This window comes from Parambassis ranga, chromosome 15 (assembly GCF_900634625.1).
Source record: "Parambassis ranga chromosome 15, fParRan2.1, whole genome shotgun sequence".
Taxonomy (NCBI): domain Eukaryota; kingdom Metazoa; phylum Chordata; class Actinopteri; family Ambassidae; genus Parambassis; species Parambassis ranga.
The window spans coordinates 13,408,994-13,429,075 of record NC_041035.1 but is presented as its reverse complement, the minus strand read 5'-3'; the positions used below and the strand labels follow the sequence as shown (position 1 = coordinate 13,429,075).

General features: G+C 42.8%; 1 protein-coding gene across 2 annotated transcripts in view; it reads right to left on the bottom strand.

The window, feature by feature from the left end:
* The window catches only part of slit1a (slit homolog 1a (Drosophila)), a 76,574-nt gene that overhangs the window by 54,567 nt on the left and 1,925 nt on the right, over positions 1-20,082 (bottom strand). For both annotated transcript variants that reach the window (XM_028423334.1, XM_028423335.1), the window contains exons 2-4: positions 11,586-11,657; positions 9,407-9,478; positions 7,907-7,978 (exon numbers count right to left, since the gene is read on the bottom strand). In XM_028423334.1, the coding sequence (XP_028279135.1) occupies positions 7,907-7,978; positions 9,407-9,478; positions 11,586-11,657 (216 nt within the window). The remainder of the gene's footprint in view (positions 1-7,906; positions 7,979-9,406; positions 9,479-11,585; positions 11,658-20,082) is intronic.

The following is a 20,082-nucleotide window of genomic DNA, read 5'->3' as shown; positions in this document are numbered from 1 at the left end:
ATTTTATTGGAACAGAAGGATTTTGTCTGTGATTATTGTTTACGTTCATGTGTGTTTGATTAATGATTTATCATACATTTGTATAGATTTTATATCAGTAATATTTACAACTATGAAGAATATCATACATGTAAATCAATATTTAGTCTTGCTACACTTGAATTTCATATTAGTCCTTACTTAAGTATAAACACTGTTTACTGTGCTGGCCCTTCTAAGGCTAAAGCTGCTATCAATGCCATTGCAATAGGCTTAATTAGCACATATAAGTAGAGCTAATTATATTGGAATTATACTCCCCTGCTGACATGTGCACCTTAGTTCAACACATGCACAGTAGTTTGTTGTCGACAGAAAGAAAACATTTGCTGCCTCCAGTTACTCTACTTTCTCCTAAATACAACATACTTGCCTATTTTCTTTTTTGCCTATTTTTTCTTTTTGTCTGGGAAATGTCCTTCAAGTTGGACTTCACACAGCCTCTAAGTTTAGCATACACAAGCGCATACAAAGTTGGATCATATGCTCTAGCATTACACATTGATACTCAGAGGTCTGGACAGTCTGGCATATGCTGTCTGATGACGAAATGGATCCCAAGCTGAACATTGCTTATTTCGAGAACACTAGCCCTACTCATTAACTTTTGCTGTACTTCTCAGTAAACAATTCACAAAACATTGATTACGTATCAAAGGTGCTTTGATGTTACAGGTTAATAAACTCACAATAACTATGTGCTTTTATGAACTACTTGTAGTTTTAAGAAGCATTAAAGCACTTTAAAAAACCAAAACACCACTTCACTGCAGTGTACACAGAAATGTATTGGAAAATTAACAAGTAATCAAGGCCTGTTACACATGGCAAATTCCATATTTAATATCATAAATATTCTGGTTCATTTCTTTAATTAACAGGTGCATTATTCTACACATGGAATGCATAAATTAGCTCCACTGGAACATAAGTTACAGAAAGACAAAAGGACTCCCTTACATTTTAACCTGTGGTAACGACATGTTCCGTTCACCATTAACCTGGATAGTCTTAACCTCATTAACCTCAACGCACACACATTTTTGTGCAGTGAAACAGTCAGTCGCAGCAGCTCTGTGCCCTGGTGAGTCTTAACAACAAAAGGCCTGGAGGTGCACTAAGTATAAAACCCTAAGAATGGACCTGCTCACCACAGACTGAGAAGAGACAGAGCCTAGTATTCACACACACACATGTATAAACACACAGAAATATAGCTGCAGGGAAGAGGAAGGAGTTCAACCAAGTCTCTCCTTCCAGAGGATAAAGGGATGCGTCCAAAGCCTATAATTACATATACACACACAACTAAAAATCCAAAAATCTCTTTCCATCCATTACACCGCACTTTTCCCAAGCAATTGGATCAGATTTCGTTCAGAAAGTATGAGGCTCTTTTTGAACTATTTCACCTCCCAACTTTCTTTCTTTGTGTGTCTTTCACTCGCTCAGTTATAAAGGTAAACAGCCTGAGTCTGCAAGCCCCACAGAGCATTGGTTGCTACAGCAGCAAATCAGCAGGAGGTGGGCAAAGTATGTGTGCAGTGGCATTTGTGTGATTGCCTGTCTGTGTGTGTGTGTGATGGCATAATTTGCCCTGCAGTTTGTTTGTTTGTTCTTTTTAAATCTCAGAATCAGAGACAGAGCCCGGGGCCACGGGATATGGCTGGAACAATCATTTACTGTACTCATCATGTGGGTTTACTGGGCAACACATGCGCATGTGTGGGCAACTTTTTTTTTGCTTCTTCCTGTTAGGAAATTAGGAAAGGGGTTTTGGGCTTTCCCTCTCCCCTCCCCACCCATGGGATGAGAGGGTGTGTTTGGGTCTGTTTGGGTTACTTCCAACATTGAGCTCCAGAGTCTCAAGTCCAGACCCTAACAGCTCATAACTAGAGATTACACACAAATACTGTAGTCTTCCTGCTAAGCACCTCACACACGACACTTCCACATGATGATCCAGAGCAGATAGTGTTGATCGCAACCCCAGATCTTTAAATGAACCATAACGAGATGGACAGATGCCCTGAGTGAGGGGAACACCCATTGCAGAGAGACACTTTATTATAGCTGTGATGAATGAGCTGGGTTTCTCCTTCTGATAGCTACAGTTATATTCCACACTACGTGAATCTACAGAGGTGATCACCAAGCACATGTTCATACACAGACAGGAGAGCAGGACAGCCGAACTAGCACTATACTGGTTGTTATTCCTGGAACGGGACTGCAGCATTCCTCAGACCCCTGCTTTGAGATCAGGGACTGAGTATATGTATGTGTGTGTGTGTTTGCACGTGTGTGTGAGGACATGAGGGTAGACTTTTCTCCCATGTGTGTCAATTCCAATCTGAACAAGGCAAAGCCAGCCGTCACAGTGGCAAACTGTCGGCAGCAGCACAGAAAGGAGGAGGAGGAGGAGCAGGAGGAGGCCTCCTTCGGCAGCTCGTGGAGTGAAATCCCAGTGTGTGTATACTCATGACGGATCTAGACCACACTGTGATGTCTTATTCATGCCGTATCAATTCATAATGACCAGGCCAGTCCCAGATGTGAAGACGTATGTGTGTACAAACACACACACACACACACACGCATACATGCACGCTCACAGACACATACACAAGCATGCATGATTTGGACGGTCATCTCAGATGAAGTTGTGTGTGTGTGTGTACGTGTAGATGTTTGCTTGTACGAATATTTAGAGCATCAGATATGGTATGAATGTGTATGTAGAGCAGCGTGTACCAGACACTGGACACACACACACAGACCACTGATGTCCCAGCGCTTTAGTGTGAATATTTAACAAGCCTCAATCCATCTGTTCAATAATTCATGAGGAAGGACACGGAATCGTTAGTAAATATAAACACTGCTGTTTCCCTCCTGCATTTGCTGCATTTTTGCTTTGCTTTTTTGCACCTCTGACCACCTCCCTCTCTCTGTTCTTTAACTTTCTTCCTCTATTTGTCCTCTCTTTGTTTCTCTTTCACTCCCCTTTGTGCTGTGGTTGTGAATATTTCAGATGGCAGAGTGGTTTTTAAATTACCCCCTTTTGGCTTCCGCTCTCCTCACATGGTTTGGTCTGCATTTCTCTCTCACACACGGTCCGACTCGTAAAGAAAACAGTGACAAGCCATAAAAGCCACTTTTACCAGCTGACAAGGACAGGGGCAGAAAGAGGGGCAGGGGCAAGGAGTTAAGATCTGCCCGGTATTTTTTTCGGTTGGCTGCCAGGTCAGGTATTTCATATTCCAACAAAAATCTAAACTTGGTCCCTGCGTTCGGTTAAAATAGAACTTAGGTAAACCAAACTGGTAAAAAAAAGCACATGTTCTTTCACTTAATTCAAGCTGTGCATGGCTCTGCAAAAAAGTTTTGATGTTACTAAAATCTAAAGTTGGGGACATGAGGTCTGGAGTTGGGTTAATACCAAGATCTACTCTACCTCTGCAATGTTTAAACAACCACTTAAAGCTCATTTGCTGCTATTGTTAACTTCTTGCAGCAGAAAATATGACAATTCATTACATAGTGCAGGCAGTGTGATGTCTGTTGCTATTCCAAATTATGCACATTTTGTCTTTAAAAATATATAAATACTACCATATATACAGAACAAATGGGCCAGACTCCTCTCAGCACAATAGTCAGGTGTATAGTAAATGCCTGCAGGTATTTTACTTTAATTGTGTCGGAAGTTAAGCTTAACTTGCTGCTGCCTGTATTTATTTAGTGTCAGACAAACCGCAGTCAAGAAATCAGGATGTCTGGCACTGATGGCACAAAAACCTCCTGATGAAGATGGGTTGCCATGGGGACTGCTGCCAAGTGGGGGCCCAAACAGTCCTCTAAGGGGGAGAGAGAGAGAGCGAGACCTAGCACATTGAGGCAGGTCATTCATCAGCACAGACAAAGAAAAGGAAACGACAAGACCAGCTTGGAGCATTAATAGCCTGCCAGATGCACACACGCATGCATGGACGCACACATAGCACAGTATTATACGACCACTCAAAAACAGTCATGAGGAGAGAAAAAAAAACACATTCACATCAGTCTTTTATTCAGTCATACACAAACAGTCAAAAGAGTTAATTTGCTTGCTTTGTGGGACAAAGGTCTTGAAACACCAGAACGAGTTTTCAAGCCAATCAATCTGAAGTGAATAAAAAGAAAGTACCGTATACTGAATGGCAACAAAGTCAAAAACAAGCGGGAATGCTGTGACAGAGAGATGATTTATAGGTTTAATGATAGTGCACATTATTTATTCTAGACCTCCTTCCCCCAAACAATTCTTTCTTCTCACACTGAGCTACCGTTCCCTAAGCATCGAGCGATCAACAAACAGAAAACACAGCATCCCTCCAACACAAACACAGAGGAGGCAGCCCTGCATCAACACATAGTTGAAGCAGCTCTTTTATCTACAGTCAAAGCCATATAAAGAACGTAATCCCCTGTGTGTGCATGCCATCCACACATTAGCACACAGAAATGTAATTATAGTGTTATTCTGTGTGTGTTTGTGTCTAATTAGTGTGATTTACATTTTCCCCCTTTTTCTATCTAGTGTGGGTGTGTGTGTGTGTGCATATATGCCAATGTGTCTTGTTTTTACCTTGTTTTACCGGTTGCCAAGCATTAACGTGAAATTGAAAGATGTAAAAGAGGATCTTCAAGAAGGATGAGACACACCTCCTCTCCAATCCTTTGCCAGGGTTTCCTCGGCTCCCCTGTAGTGCAGGTACTATCACACCCTTCCCTCCTCCCTCATACCTCCCGGTGAGACACACAAGGGAAAGCCTTTCCAAAGCATCCCCTCACCCCACCACGTAATACAGCACAGTGGTGGCTATTAATGAAAGCAACACCCCTTCAAACAAGCCTATGTTGTTACCGGTGTTTGTTTGTGGCAGCAAGAGGCAACACGGTAATCAAAAACCACAAAATACCCCTTTGCCTCCACCTCCCACAACCTCCCCATCCTGAGCTCAAACCAGATGCCGTTCCCTGGGGGCAGCTATCAGGGTAAGTACTCTGCACTCCTCCAGCTCTGCTCACCTATACGTCTTTTTTTCCTCCATCCTACAGTTCTTCCTTCCTCCCGCTCTCCCACAGCGAAAAGACACTAATTACAACCATAGATGAGTAGATTACAGATCTGAAGTGCAGTGGAAGTGGGATGAGGTGAAGTTGGGTGGTGGGACGGGGGCAACAGGTCGTTAACAGTGATGAATGCCACTCTATTTTCACTGTTATTGTTCATTGCTGTTCTGCGCAGAGCCTCTCACCTCTGCACCACTGTTCCCATGCCGCCTTGTCGGTGCCATCCATCACAGGCAGCTTTAACTAACTCTAACAATCTCTAATCATCTCTAATCAAATCCAATTATCTTTCCTCTGCCCCTCATGCATCAGTGTCTCTAGTATCTCTCAAGCATGGGAAGAGACAGAGGAGCGGAGGCGTAGATAAAGAGCTAGACTCTAAAAACAGAAAGGGGAACATGTAGTTCTCTGTTTTATACACGAGATGAGACACAGTGTACATTTTTATCTTGCTGCAAGTAGTTGCAAATGATTAAAAGTAATTATTCCTAATTGTGAATTTGTTTTTATTCTTCTCAGTAAGAGCCCTAATTCAGATTTTGTGTTCCGCATTCTCCATCTTCCCTTTGTAGTGAAAACTCATTACCCTGTTAGTTTAATGACTGCATGGGATCAAGTGTTTAAAAACTCCCCACAAAACAACTCTCTGCTGCTCATTTAACCAACAGCCTTTTATTAACCCGGTAGCTTTTCCTCTAAAGTTTAATGAGAGCAGCGATCTCATCTGCTATCCCTCGCTCCTCCATCCCCTTTGCCCTTCTTTCTGTTTGTTCTCTCAGCAGGATGTCTATGACAAATAGCCACTTTGTTATACAAGTTTTTCCTGAAATCCTGCACTCCAGAATGAGCAAGAGGAGGAAAAAAAGGGGAGTATAACAGACAGACAGCCAAAGTGTAAAAATGTACAGAAAAGGAGAAGGGGAGCAATTAATCCTGCATCCAAGAGAAGAGAAACCATCTGGGTTAGTGCTCCACCTGAGGGCAGTGGGCTTTCACATTAACCTCTCTTGTTAGGATCATAAAGGCAGACCCTAACAAGTCCCAGTGAGCTCTTTCAGCAAGTGCACACACACACACACAAATACATCTGCAATCATAGAATCTCTTTCTATGTCTGTTTCTCTCTCTCTGTTGTCCTCAGACACACACAGACGCATGAAAAAGCAGCAAAAATCTTCCTCTGGGAGAAGGGGGCCTTTTAAGTCCATTAAAAAGCTGCTGGCAGGAGCAAGACAAGTCTGTAACCTAACCGCATCAGGCTGCAACCAGAACCCATGGTGTGGCCCAGACACACCACTCTGGAGTTAAGAAACACATTAGGAAAAACCTTTGTCTTCGACTGCTATTCCTGATCCCACGCTGTAATTTTTAACAAGTGCTTGGAGCCTTTCACAAGGTAGCATCTGTCAGTCAACCACAGGCACCATGAAGATCAGATTATTACTGATTCCATTGCTGTGGATGAACATTTGTTTTAACTGTATGCTACTCCACACCTGAAAAGCTTCAAGGTCCATTACAGTCCTCTTTTATCCAGCCAAGGATAAAGAACAAATGAGTGTATACACAGACACATAGCGAATCGATTAAGCAATGTTAAACAAAGTCTCATTCTTTATAATGAGGTGGAAAAGCCAGCGATAGGTTTAGAATAATGAGCATGAAGTTAGATTGGATGAAACAGTGAAGCTGTGTTAGCACAATCCTCTAGCTGTTGGCAAAGCCCGTCGCTCCAGATGTACTAATCACACATATTCAAGGCCATCCGCTGGTCTGGAAGGCCTCGATCTGCTTTGTGTTTGTTAGACAGACAACTTAATGCTGCTCAGTGTTAGCAAGCCACAAAAAGGCCAGCCTTGCCCCAAAGAATGAGACTTTGCCCTACAGTTCTAGAGGCCTGCTTTGGCATAATAATAGGTGAAGGCCTGTGATAGCTGCAAGGAAGTGACAGATAGATTCAAGATGGTGTTAAACATCAAACACAAGATAAACAGATGGAGGGCTGAGACTGGGATCAGGGGTTAGTGGTACCACGGTGTGGATGGAAGGGAGGGAAATGATTTTTCCATGTCCCACTGTTTCAATTATTCCCAGATGCTCCAGATAATCTGAACTGGAATGATGAAACTGAAATGATCAGCTAGTAAAAGGGATGCTGATTAATAAAAAAAAATCACTGAGGCTTGTTGCAGATGAGAATAAAGGATTTGCATTCTGTAGGAGTCTGGCTGCATGGGGTGCATGAAGAGGTGTGACAGGATGGGGAGATGACACAAAACCTTATTCATTTGATGGAGGCAGTGAGCTTTGGGTTCTTCACATGAAACAACCCCATTAACTACCACAGGCATCCTTTCACCTGAATCTTCAAAGTCTACTATATCTCTTAATTCATGCTTTAGTTCATCAAGTTCCCCTGTCTACTCTGTCACCAGTGGATGCTCTCACACACAGAAACAGCAAATGACTTGTCAGGAAGACACAAACATGTTTAAAGAACTCAGCCACTCATCTAGTCTGTTTTATGTCATAGACAATTCAAACCTAACACATTAATAAAATCTAAATCATACCAGGAAGTGCGACTGAAATTCAAATGCTCTTAAATTGTGTTCAAACTCAAACCAAACAGCATCTTTGTGCAACATCGGTGCATAACAAAGAAAAGACAAAGAGGTGGTGTGTGTGTGTGTGTGTGTGTGTACTGACAAGGAGGCAATTGAAATAAAAAAGTGAATTTACTTACAGTCGAGACAGGGCAGGGTTCTTCTGAAAAAGCAACTCAGGAAGCTGCTGCAGTTGATTACGGTTCAGCCGCCTGCAGCAAAGAAACGTACGATCAACCAGTCAGTTTGCGTGTGTCGATGCTTGTGTGTCCTTGAGTGTGTAGGCTGTGAATAATTTCTTCTAGCTGCCATAGAATCAGCATAGCCTCAGGCTATTGTGTTTCAGTGTGCTCTGAATGTCACATAAATATCCAGCTGAAAGTTCAGGGGAATTAAACTGCTAGTCAGAGACAATGTTGTAAATTATCTCTGGGCAGTTAAATTACAATGCTGCGCCTTGTGGAATTTGGTGTTCAGCTGACTTTCCCAGGACAACAGAAGAGCAACATTACCATTGAAATAAGTGAATTACATCCACAAGACATACGAACATGAACACATTTTATCTAGAGGAGATCTATCAAAACAAGATGTTCCTAAATACAATTAAAAGAAATGGACGGGCCTATTCAAGCCCAAAGGAAGTACTGACAGGAATGGTGGTTGGCAACTGAGTCCATGTCAAACAACTCACATCCAAGACTGGCAGGCTTTATGCAAATACAACAATTAAGTCAATGAGGAACAGACTGTTGCTAATCTGTTGGAAACCACAACTCTCTTCTCTCTGAATGCCCTATTGGAGGCACAGGGGGGTGAATGCACTGGTTGTGGCACAGAGAGGCTGCTGCCCTCAGACACATTCAGACAGATGTTGGGATTTGTGCCACTCACTGTATACACTGAGAGGAGTGCTTGGCCAGTTGAGGTGGAGATCTAGTGCACATTAATGGTCTGCTGCTGCTGCTCCGTTCACACTGAACTCTACCTGCTGGTGGGTTAGTGGCTTTTAAACTTTAGAGAAACGAGCCACTTAATTTCCACATTGGTCTGGCACATGGAAATGTCTACCCAGTGTGTTTGGAATCAGTTGAATGTGGAGGCGGAGGAAAGGCGAGCTGTGAGTGGCCTCCAGTTTGGTAATGTAGAATGTTAATGTGGGTTTCAGATCACGCAAACTCTTTTATAAGTTAACCACTATGTGTGCATGACTGCATGTGTCCATAAAGAAGTCATCTGCTGCACAGGTTTCCATGTGGGTAACACTATTGATTTACTAATGAGCTGGTGTGAGGTGTGGTTGATCGTGTTTGTCTGTGTGTTTTCCCAGCCAGTTTACAAGCTGTCGAGGAGTCCTGGTGCTGTCCAGATGAGCCAGGGTCTGCGGTAGGGGGAAGGTCTTTAAAGTCCACATAACCCACTGAGGGCATTCCTGTCAGGGAAAGCTAATAAAAAAATACTCCCAGCCCACACTGTAACTCCTCAGCACCAATGGAAGTGCCTTACACTTGATATCGCATATATGATTGGTTCCTCCTGTTACTCTCATTGTCCTCAATTAATAAAAGTATTGAAAACAGATCAGTAGGGGGGGTGGTTTTCATTTCATGTTTGAAAAGGTAACCTTAGGTGGTACTTACAGTCTCTCCAGCTCCTTCATGTCATCAAAGGCCCCGCGCTCAATAACAGTAATCTGATTCTCCATCAGCTGCCTGCAGAAAAAAAAAGACAGACAGAAACTGTGTCACTTTGACTTTTGTACAAGGAGGGGGTCACTTGGGCTTTTGGGTTTGGTTGGCGAGACTTTTCGCAGTAAGTGTACACGAGTTAGGTGCAGTATATTCAACACTTCTCTCTCACATACACACACACAGAGGGCAGTGGTGTGGACTGAGGGCACAGTGTGGAATCTTGGCAAAGGAATCAGGCATAGCAGCCAGGAAAGTTTCCAAGGTGGCTCAGAAACTCTGGGTCTTAGCTCTAGTGTGGTCCACTGGGTGCAGCAGCTGGGTGGAGACGAGATGAAAAGTAGGCAGGGGGTCAGAAAGTGTGAGGCGGGCTTTAAGATTTTTACAAGTGGCGCAATCAAGGGAAAGTAGGGTGTGTGTGTGCCTGCTGGACAGCATAGCTGAGCAGTATCAGGCACTCAGGGCGCAACATCAAGGCTATCTGTCACACACAAACAAACAAACATGGGATGCACACAAACATAAAAGACATGGACCCAAGCAGAAACACATCCTTTCCTCACCTGCTTTGCCAAAGCTAACGTGTAAAAAAATGAGGCCTTGGATGGTTTTGAAAGTGTTACAATAACACAAAGTCAGGAAGGAGAGAAAAGTCCAGCAGCTTCAGAAGCAACAAGCACTTTCCTTCATTACATATACAACTGTTCTGTGTTGAAGGCAACCTCTCATGTCTGCTGTGAGGCCACACCGTGCTGCAACTCAGCAGTTTGGGTTTCCTCCCCATCGAATTTAAATGCTAATCACTGTACGCACTCCATAAACATGGAGAGAAAAGTGCAATTCACCTCAGATCTCTTTCTCATGAATTTAGATGGAGGTGCAAAAATTGTGATGAGTACTTTTGAACTGAGGAAACTTTTTATAGCTTGCCTAAGGGCATGTAGCTTTCAATTTCTGTGATTAATTCATCCTTTTTGTTCCTTTATTGTTCTGTATTTTCTCACAGACAAACAAAATCACACACAGCCCTTTGAGTAGCCAAGGGCTGAATGAATGGAAGTAAATCAGCTGTGTTGGTTTTAGACTGACACAACCTATGGCAGCTGACTGTAAAGATAACCGTCTGTTCCTGTTTTTTTGTCCTTCTGAGGGTTGCTCAGGGGTCAGCAGGATCAGAGGTCAGCCTGCTGTTAGTCCTAATGTTGTTGCCCCACACAGAGCTGGCTACATACACAGGCATTCCGTGTACCTACGCTATGTTAATCATGTATTATGTATGTGGTTGACTGACTTTAAAAAAACACAAGCAGAGTGTGACTGTGTGTGGTGGAGAGGGGGAAGTTCTGTCTTTAGTACCCCTGCAAGGAGCTGTTTCCTTCTTACTTGCCAGTGACAAGCTGGCGACATGAAGGCATTTAACCTCCACATGGGGGTAGAAGGTGGTGCAGAAAAGGGGGCATGCATAAGAAGACGAAAGGGGACCCAGTTTGCTGAGGCTGGGTGACGAAGGAGAGGACAGGGGGATGGGTGGGTAACGGTGAGGCTTGAAAATAGTCAGGCTTTGCTGGGCAGTAGGAATTATGCTCAGCTCGTGTTACATTTAAAACATGTTCGGGTCTATGCGGCTTCCTTGTCGGTAGTGTTTTTAACACCTATGGCACTACTCACAAGTGCACGCACACATGTACACATATAGACACTTTTACAACTACTTTATTACTTGAAGTCACAAGTGCCGTTTAATTTCACCAGAGACAGAGTCAATGACTTCAACCTGAGTATGTTAACTGTGCTAAGTGCCTAAATAGGACTGGCACTTGTATGCAAATTGCATGTTGGTGTGTGGGAACAGAGGGCAAGTGAGTGTGTGTGTGTCTAAGGGATGATAAGTGCATCTTCAACAGGCAGAAAACAGTCAAAGAGAAGTCCATTAGATCACTATAGCCACAATCACTCAGTAGCTTAATGTACTTTGGAGTAGAATCCTTGTCGTAAGCACAACCACTGTACTGGGTTTATGCTAATGTGAACAGCGAGTCAGTATAAATGAAGGCTGCCAAGTTAGACACAGATCCGCATGCATTGCAATCATTTCATTTTGACACATGGACATGAAGACGAGTATACTTACAGAACTCGGAGGTACTTCAGTCCTGCAAAGTCGCTTTTGGTGATGCGTGTAAGGTTATTCCCATTCAGCTCCCTGAAAAAGACACACAAACATAAATAAACAATTCATCTTTATTCCTCCTCTGGACCTACAAGAGCAAAAAGTGGCTTGAAGGCATCTTTGTCTGAAGATACCCAAGTCATAATCAGACATTTTTCTTTCTTTCCTAATGTCTGAGACTCTAGCTCTTTTTATGTGTGAAGTCCAAATCAATGCAAAGTTAAATGTAACATATATTTCAGGAAGGTTGTCTAAAATAAAAGTCCACACTCAGTTCTCCACTGGGCGATATTAAGGAGTCTGATTAAAATGGAAGCCACATTTGAGCTGCCTATTTGTCTTTCTCTTCTAGCCCTCTCCCACCAACACACACACACAGACACACTCACAACACCCCACCCCACCCCCCACCACCCCTTCCCGGCACTGTCTGCCATGTCCGTCTACAATTGGTGGGGATTAGCGGGAGCCAGTAGAGGGGATTTGGGTAGGGCCACAAGGCCAGAAAGCTAAGTGCTGAGGATATAATGGGAGCAGCCTCCCTGCTGAGAGCTGGCCATCATGGCAAATAAAAGAAGACAAATTAATTTAAAACATGGAGGTTTGGAGGAAGGTTTGGTTTTCTGATGGATTACAAAAAAATGTAACGTTTCAACAATTAACAGTTTGATGCTGAATTTGACTGTGGTATCCTCAGTAGTACCTCTGCTGATATTAAAAAGTTTCCTTGTCCTTTGTGGCTACAGAACACTGTCTATATTTACAGCATGAGATTGTCTTGGATGAAGGGAAAACCAGCAGCACACACCATGCAACAAAATATGTAGAGCTTTGTCTTCTTATACAACTTTCTAACTGGTATGTCTCCACCACATTTTGACCTTCCCCCCAAACTCCTCTCTTCAAAAGCAAAACCAAAAAACCTTCGAACCAGCACTGAAATATCTGGTCTCTCTCCTTCAGTCACTCTCTCGCTTTTCTCGTCTAATGACCACTCGAGGGACTGTAGCGCTATGCAGTACAAAAAAGAGCGGTCATTATAGACAGATGGTGCTTGTGTGTGTGCGCGCGCATGCTTGCAAGTGAAGTGAAGTAAATGTGTGTGTACACAGGTGCAACGACAGGCCAAGCAACATGGCCACGGGAAAATAAATAATGGACTGGGCTTCATTAGCCCAGGCTCCGATACACTTACATGTGGTGCTCATTACAGGTGCTTACGCAGATACACACACACACACTTCTGGATTCCCAATGTCTTATCTACAGGGTGGTCACAGCTGATGACACCCAGAGGACATTAAAAATGAATCCTAGAGGGATGGTTAAAATGTTGGAAGAAGGAAGAATATATAGAAAAATTACACACACAAGAACACATGAAACCAATATTTTCTCCTTTAGTAATGAGTCCTGCCAGAAGAGGCGCTTTAGGATTTGTATCACCTCCACATTTGCCCTATCATTATGCAACACCTTAACATACAGTATTCTTTAATATAGGATGACTGGACTCCATTAAAGGTTCCTAGAGACACTGTAACAGGCTGCTCTGAATGTGATCTTGATGAATGCACCTGTTCAGCAAAGCAGTGACATTTAAGCAACACTTAAATGCCACCAGAAGCCCATAATGTTTCAAATAGTCATGATAAATCCGTGCAGTTCAAAGAGGTATATAAAAACTACAAATGTGTCCCCACTGCAGTACGCTTTCTTCACAGATTGATGACTTATGCATACAGTATTATGCTGAAATTGGTGTGTTTTTGAGAGGCACTGCACCATAACATGAAAGGGAACCGCACCTGACGAAATGGGTGCTGAGCTTTATTATGAGAGAAAAATCGCTGATATAGTATTCAATATTGTGCTAGAGTCCTTGATGTTATTAAGTTATAAAGATTATGGCCTCTGGATCAGTGCCGGTTTTGACGTGTGGTGTTTCATTGTTAAGTCCTGAAAATGCTGCACATGCTAGACATGAATAAAGTTTGGAGTCTTTCATTTAAAATAAAGGCAGTACATGCCTAAGTCATACTATAATCTGCTGTTTTCTTTGCTTTACAATCAAAGTAAGCTAAGCAATGGCTTTTGGCACGGCAGCAAAGGCATGTTAACTCCTTTCATAGACAGATGTTTTGTAATACAGACTTGGTGCAGCTTTTGACATTACACTACCGCAGTATTACTTCAGAGGCTGAAAATTATTAGGAATCATTCAGAGTTCCTACAGCAAAGGATTTTCACCTTCAATGGCTTCAGTCAAATCCATTCCATCCTGTGGAAAGAATTTCCACTGCTGACACACTTCCTGGAAAGAAGGTGGATTTATGACATCACTATCTAATCCTTCTGCCTCTTCAGTCCCAAGCTGATTGATGCCTAAAAGTATTTCCTGGTGCACCTTCCCCCAGGTGGACATGCGGCAGTTATGCATCTCTATAATTCAAAAGGGGCTCGGAGCACCGCTACAAACACTGAAAAACTCATTACGTTTATTTCTGCCAGCTGCTGGGGTCCCTGTACTGAGCCTGTTTCAGACCTGTTTTGAATTGAGCAACATGACGTGAAACAAAGACTGCAGGGAGGATAAGCAAACATCATGGCTCACTAAAGACAGTATGCAGAAACAAATATCCACATGTGCTTTGTTTCATACACACATACACAAAGTCCACATAAATATACTGCATCAAGGAATGTACCCAAGCACACCTACTGGCATGTACACAGACAGAGCCTGTGATGAAAGAAACAGTGTTCTATTGAGAGCTGGCCAACGCTTAAGAACATAATGATCACAAGAAAAATGACTGCTGGCTGCAGAGAATTTTCACCAACATCCTTGATCTGTGAAGAAACAATACATATCGGAAATAAACACAGGCACAGTGGGACAGTGCAACACAGCAAACAATCTGTAATGAGACAATTAAAAAGTTATATGATACTAAAACTAATAAAACTGAACTCTTTTACTGGATTTAAAGCATGCTGTGTCCAGCAGTAGTGCAGGAATGGATCAACAGGTTAATAGTTTTATGTTCATCCAGGAGTCTCATTTCGAGACTTATGAGATTTATGTCTATTGACAATGAATAAGTTAATAACTAAATGATTCAGTATCTCTTAAATAATTTCTGTGGCAAAAGCAGGCTAACAAAACATTTTACAAGTTAAATAATATTTTTTCATGCACATAACTTCTTTTACCCTCTAGTCCGATTGCCAAAGTCAAACAGTCCTATATTGCAGCCTATTTTATTCCAGCATACAATCAGATGCAGATGAATAAAGCTGCTATTTTGCAGGTCAAAGTTCAGACTGAACTCTCAACAAAGACTTTTAGGGCAGATGTTAACTTATTTTGTCTCCTTCTTTAATTTAAACGACTTATTAAGGTGATTATTTTTTGCAGTGCAGTCACTCTGCATTGCTTCTGTGAGCACTGCAGGACCATTTGTCCTGAACAGCTTTAGCCTGGCAGGGAAGACAGAAGCCAGCTGATTGAGGATAGGCAGTACGGTGCTGTCCAATCTCCACTCTGTGGACACAATCTGATGATCACAAGCCTGAGGCCCTACAGCCCAAAACATGGATGCTCATTAACCACAGTCACTAACCGATAACGCTACTTGACCGGAGCAGCATGGCCTCTCCCATATGAATGAACTGAACAGGTTGAGAAGCTGCGAAGAGGCAATGCATTCCTCATCCTGCAGACTCAAGAGCATATGGATGTGACAGCCGCGAAACAAGCAGGTGGAGAGAAAGGGGGAGAGAAAGATAGAAAGAGGAGAAGAGCTATTCTGACAGTGTTGTTAGCTGTCCAAAAGCGACGGTGTGAAGCAGTGTGGTGGAGTGTTGCAAGTAGCCAAAGAGCTGTGAAGAACTGACGGGCTGTCTGGGAAATGTCAATGGAGAGATAAGGCCTCAGTGGCTGGTAGACTGAGAGGAAGAGAAAGTGACCTAGATAGCAGTTGGTTAAACAGGCTACAGAACCAGTCGGCACCATTTGGACTCACAGCAAACTCAGAGAAAGAGGGAGAGAGAAATAAAGAAGGCAGACCACTGTGACCAAAATACCACACTCCTAAACCCAACTGGAACACTTCTATCCACACTGAGAGGTCAGATTTCTGCTCAGTTTGAACAAAACATTCCCTTTCCATTGAAATGTGGCTTTCAGACAAGCAGCTAAGGCCCTAAACTGTACATTTTCAGTGTGCATGTGTGCATCAGCAATCATGTAAGTGTATTCAGTACGTAAAGACTGCTGGTTGTGTTTTACTGGCTCCTGGGCTCTTCAAGGCCTATTTACAGTCTTCACTCAGTTAGGCAGGCCTCAGGAGCAAGATCACTGACAGGAAAATTAAACATCAAGCAGATCTCACACACACATTGGACACAGACACACAGCTTCTTCTCTGAGACTTGACCAGTGCAGGATCTCCTACAGGTGCTCGAATTTGAGAACCAACCAAACTCAGGGACTTGTGTTTTACTGCTTTTACTCTGCCTTCACATTTCAACAACAACCTTGACAAGAAGACATCTCAGTTTTCTTTTTCATGTAGCAGATGCTGCTGTAAGCAAAAAGATAGCAAAGATGAGCCAGGGCTGAGAGGCAAGTAGCACACAGACACTTTCTTATCAAACATAGATAACTTATGACACTCTCATAGGCTGAAGTGAATCAATTAAACATCTGTTCCAGTGTAACACAGGGTAAAGGGAGAACACACACAGGGCTGTAGTAGAAGCAGAGACTGAAGGGCTTTCATGGTTTGTACTGTATCTGTAGTTTGTTCAGTGACAGACTCTGAGGTTCTGTTGTGGCTTTGCTTCCCGTATGAAGGCATTTAGGCTATATGAATGTGTACTTTGACTACAAAGTGTAACATGTGGACACAACATCTGCTCCGCCACATCTATTATGTTTGAGTTACTCCTGACTGAAAAGACGCTTGCCTCACAGATGTGCATTGACAACTGGTAACTTGATGGATGCTGCATGTGTGCCTGAATGTGTCTGTTGGTCTCTGAGAATAAAGATTTGCTCTATACACAAATCTGTCCTCCTTTGGGTTCTTCCAGCGCAGAGTGCAGAGATTACCTCATGTGCCATTAGATAACAAAACAAAGAAGATGATTATGTGATTAATTAGTCATCTGTGTCTATAATAGATTAATTGTAGCTGTAGTAATAATCTACTTTCAATTGTTAGGAGGATTTGCTCGTGTCATTTTACAAACAATAGAGTATCATCATCAGATTCCTTGAGTGTGTGTTCACACTTACTTTTGATTAAAGTTAACTCTGCTGTGATTGCTTTGTTAGTAAGAATGGATGCTGAAAGGAAGTGCACACCAAACAAAGGAAGTGCACAACACAGCACAATCTGCTGTGTTGTGCTGAAATATGACTGAAATAATCTAAATGAACCAAGAGCAGGATGGTATTCCACAACGTATGGCCCTAAAATTCAAGTTAGTTCCACAACATAAAAAAGCACAAAAATGGGCAAACATGGATCCATGAAAATGTGATCCAATGATCCATGTAATCTTTTAGTCCAGTTTTTTTTAAATAAACTGACAAATCCACATAGTGCAATCAACCCAGCAGCTATCCTATCCATCTATGCACATTTTGTTTAGTTTAGTGTGATGTGTAAAATGCTAGTGGGAATGTTAAAACTAAGCTTACATGATCTTTTCTGCTTTGAACCACAAAATCCACTGCAGAACTTGTGCCATAGCTTAAACTTTTGTCTGTTTCATTGGAAGGAAAAAATGCCTTGATATATCTAAACTCAAATGTTGCACTGAACACATGCACTGTTATGATAAGTGTGTAGGCACATCTGGAATTCTGCCCAAACTTTGCTCTCAACCTTTTCTCAAACAGAAGCGTTCTGACACGCGTGAAATGGGGATTATGAAGGCATATCTACAATGTCAGCCCAATGTTCACTGATGTGCATTTTAGCATGCAGACATATACACACACTACCTAGAACCCCCCACCCCCACCCCCTTCACCCTCCAGCTTCTTACTGCCTCGCCAGGAGGGTTAAAAGGAAAGACGGTCTTCTGAGAGATGAAAGGTGATCTAGGTGGATTCTCCAAATTCGATTTTCATGGTCTGCTGAGATACAGGCACTCTTAGATAGGCGTGCAAAGCAATCAAGCATGTACAGTTGCATGTGCACATACATCACACTGTATATACAAATGTCAAAGTAAAACAAGTGCATGAATTTTTCTTGGGGTGTGTTCCTGACATACACACACCCTGTTGATCGGGTAATTTCTTCTCTTTCATGGGTGCAAATAAACACATTGATTCATGTAGTCATCAGAAAAGCAGGTCAGTGGGTCTGTAGACAGCGCAGCTTGCTCTGAGGTTAGCCATAGACAAGCAACACACTGAATGCCTGGAATACCTACATGTACAGTACAGTACAACATAATTTGACACACAGGAGGCAAAGCAGCTCACAAAATACTTAGCTCAAAAGGCAGCTAGAGAGGGAGGAAGATGGCATTCACCTCAGTAGTCAGTACAAGACCACAGCTGTGTTGCACAGGCAGTAAATTGAACCGACTAAGTCCCAGGCCTGTAATTTCACAATGCTCCTCTGTGCATAAACATTCTCTGAATGATCTTCATTCCAGACATTATCACTCCTCACAGGATTACCAGCTCAGAGGATGGATATATTAGACTGTAAAAAGGCCCTGAATAATATCCCGTCTGCCTCAGGGTTAGACCTGTTTCACCCTTATAATAAATAACATAATCTTGTTTATTCATTAGCTTTGTGGTTCTGTCTCCTCATTCTTCTGTGCAGTAATCCCTTCATTAACTTCAGCTACTCTGCCAGCTTTGCCTTGACGGAGCTTCTCATCCACCTCAACTCTAACCTAATGCCCCAGCTCCACCCCTCACCCCTTTCTTTGTCTTTCCCCATCTTGCTCTTTCTACTTAAGTCACATAGCCAGCACTGGCAGGTAGTGGGCAGGCTGTGTTCAGTCTTGTCAGGGTAAATTATGGATCAGGTGGCCGGTGAGTTGTCAGTTGTACCAGCAATGTGCTGCTGCCAAAAAGACCGCAGGCATTCCCTGGCACATGCACACTCACACACACACACACACCTCCAACCCCCAAATACATAAACATGGTTATCGAGCGCCTTATCTTCAACAACTGCTAACCCTCGAGAGTTTTCATCTGACATTACTTATTCACTGCATGCATGCACACATACACATGCCAGCAACTTTATGAATAAACAAAACTGAACATCAGATTTATCCAGGCATGCACAACTGACACACAAACACACACACATATGGTGTGCAGCCTCCACCTCCTCTTTTCTGGATGAGCTCCAACGTGCCCCCCTGAATCTCAGTGCGAGGTATTTTCTGGCACAGAAATATACGTCATCAGTGCACTTGGCTTTCTGCAATTAGACTGAGACATGCTCTCACAAAGGCACACAGCTCCTCCCCATTCTCAAATCACCTCATTCACAGATGAGACAATCTAAACAGCAGGGCTGTTAGTAAGACAAAACAGGGAGAAAAAAAAGGGTTGCAGCTTAGTTTGATACCTGTTAAGTAATCCTGCCTTTGTAATAACACCTTAATCAGCATTACAGAAATATTTTACGACTCAGTAAAGATATCAATGTTATTATCATTATATGATGTGCCACAAAAGGCACAGAGAGCTAAGAAAGAAGATGCAAGAGGATGGATACAGAGAGGAAGCAGAGGGGGAGGGAGCGGCCGGTGGCCCATACACGACAGGGTGTGATTTTAACACGTGGAGCTCACAGTCTCATTACAGGCTTCAGTCTGAGGAGCGCAGGGGTCAGACCTGATCCAAACCCACACTGACAAGTGCAAATGGGATTCTGCTGTCTGACTCCACAACCTTCATACACTCACACACAGACACCCTGCCCCACAAACACACACACACACACACTTTCTCCAAAAAACAGCCTCCTCCTTTTCTTAATCACACATTCGCTCATACACACTGAGCATCGCTTAGTATCTAAATATTCAACAAATCAAATCTCTCTGGTCCTAAACTTTATTACTTCATCGCATCCCATTAAAGTTTGTTAAATACTTTTACAGCTCTGCACTAAACATAAGAGCTTCTTTTACTGAGTAGAAACAACAAAGATTGACTGATTTCTGGCGTTTATAAAAACTGCAGTTGCACAATTTCATTCACATAAACACACATTTTTCAAGAGCATACACATAAATCTAGCGATGCACATGGGACCGTTACGTGGGGTCTGGCGAGCTGTTTTGATTTTTCACCTTGATGAATCACCCTATTTAACGGCCCACAGGGGGGGCAGCTTCTATTGTTAAGTAGAACCTCTCGGCACAGAAGGGCTTATCTTATATGACCTACACCCTC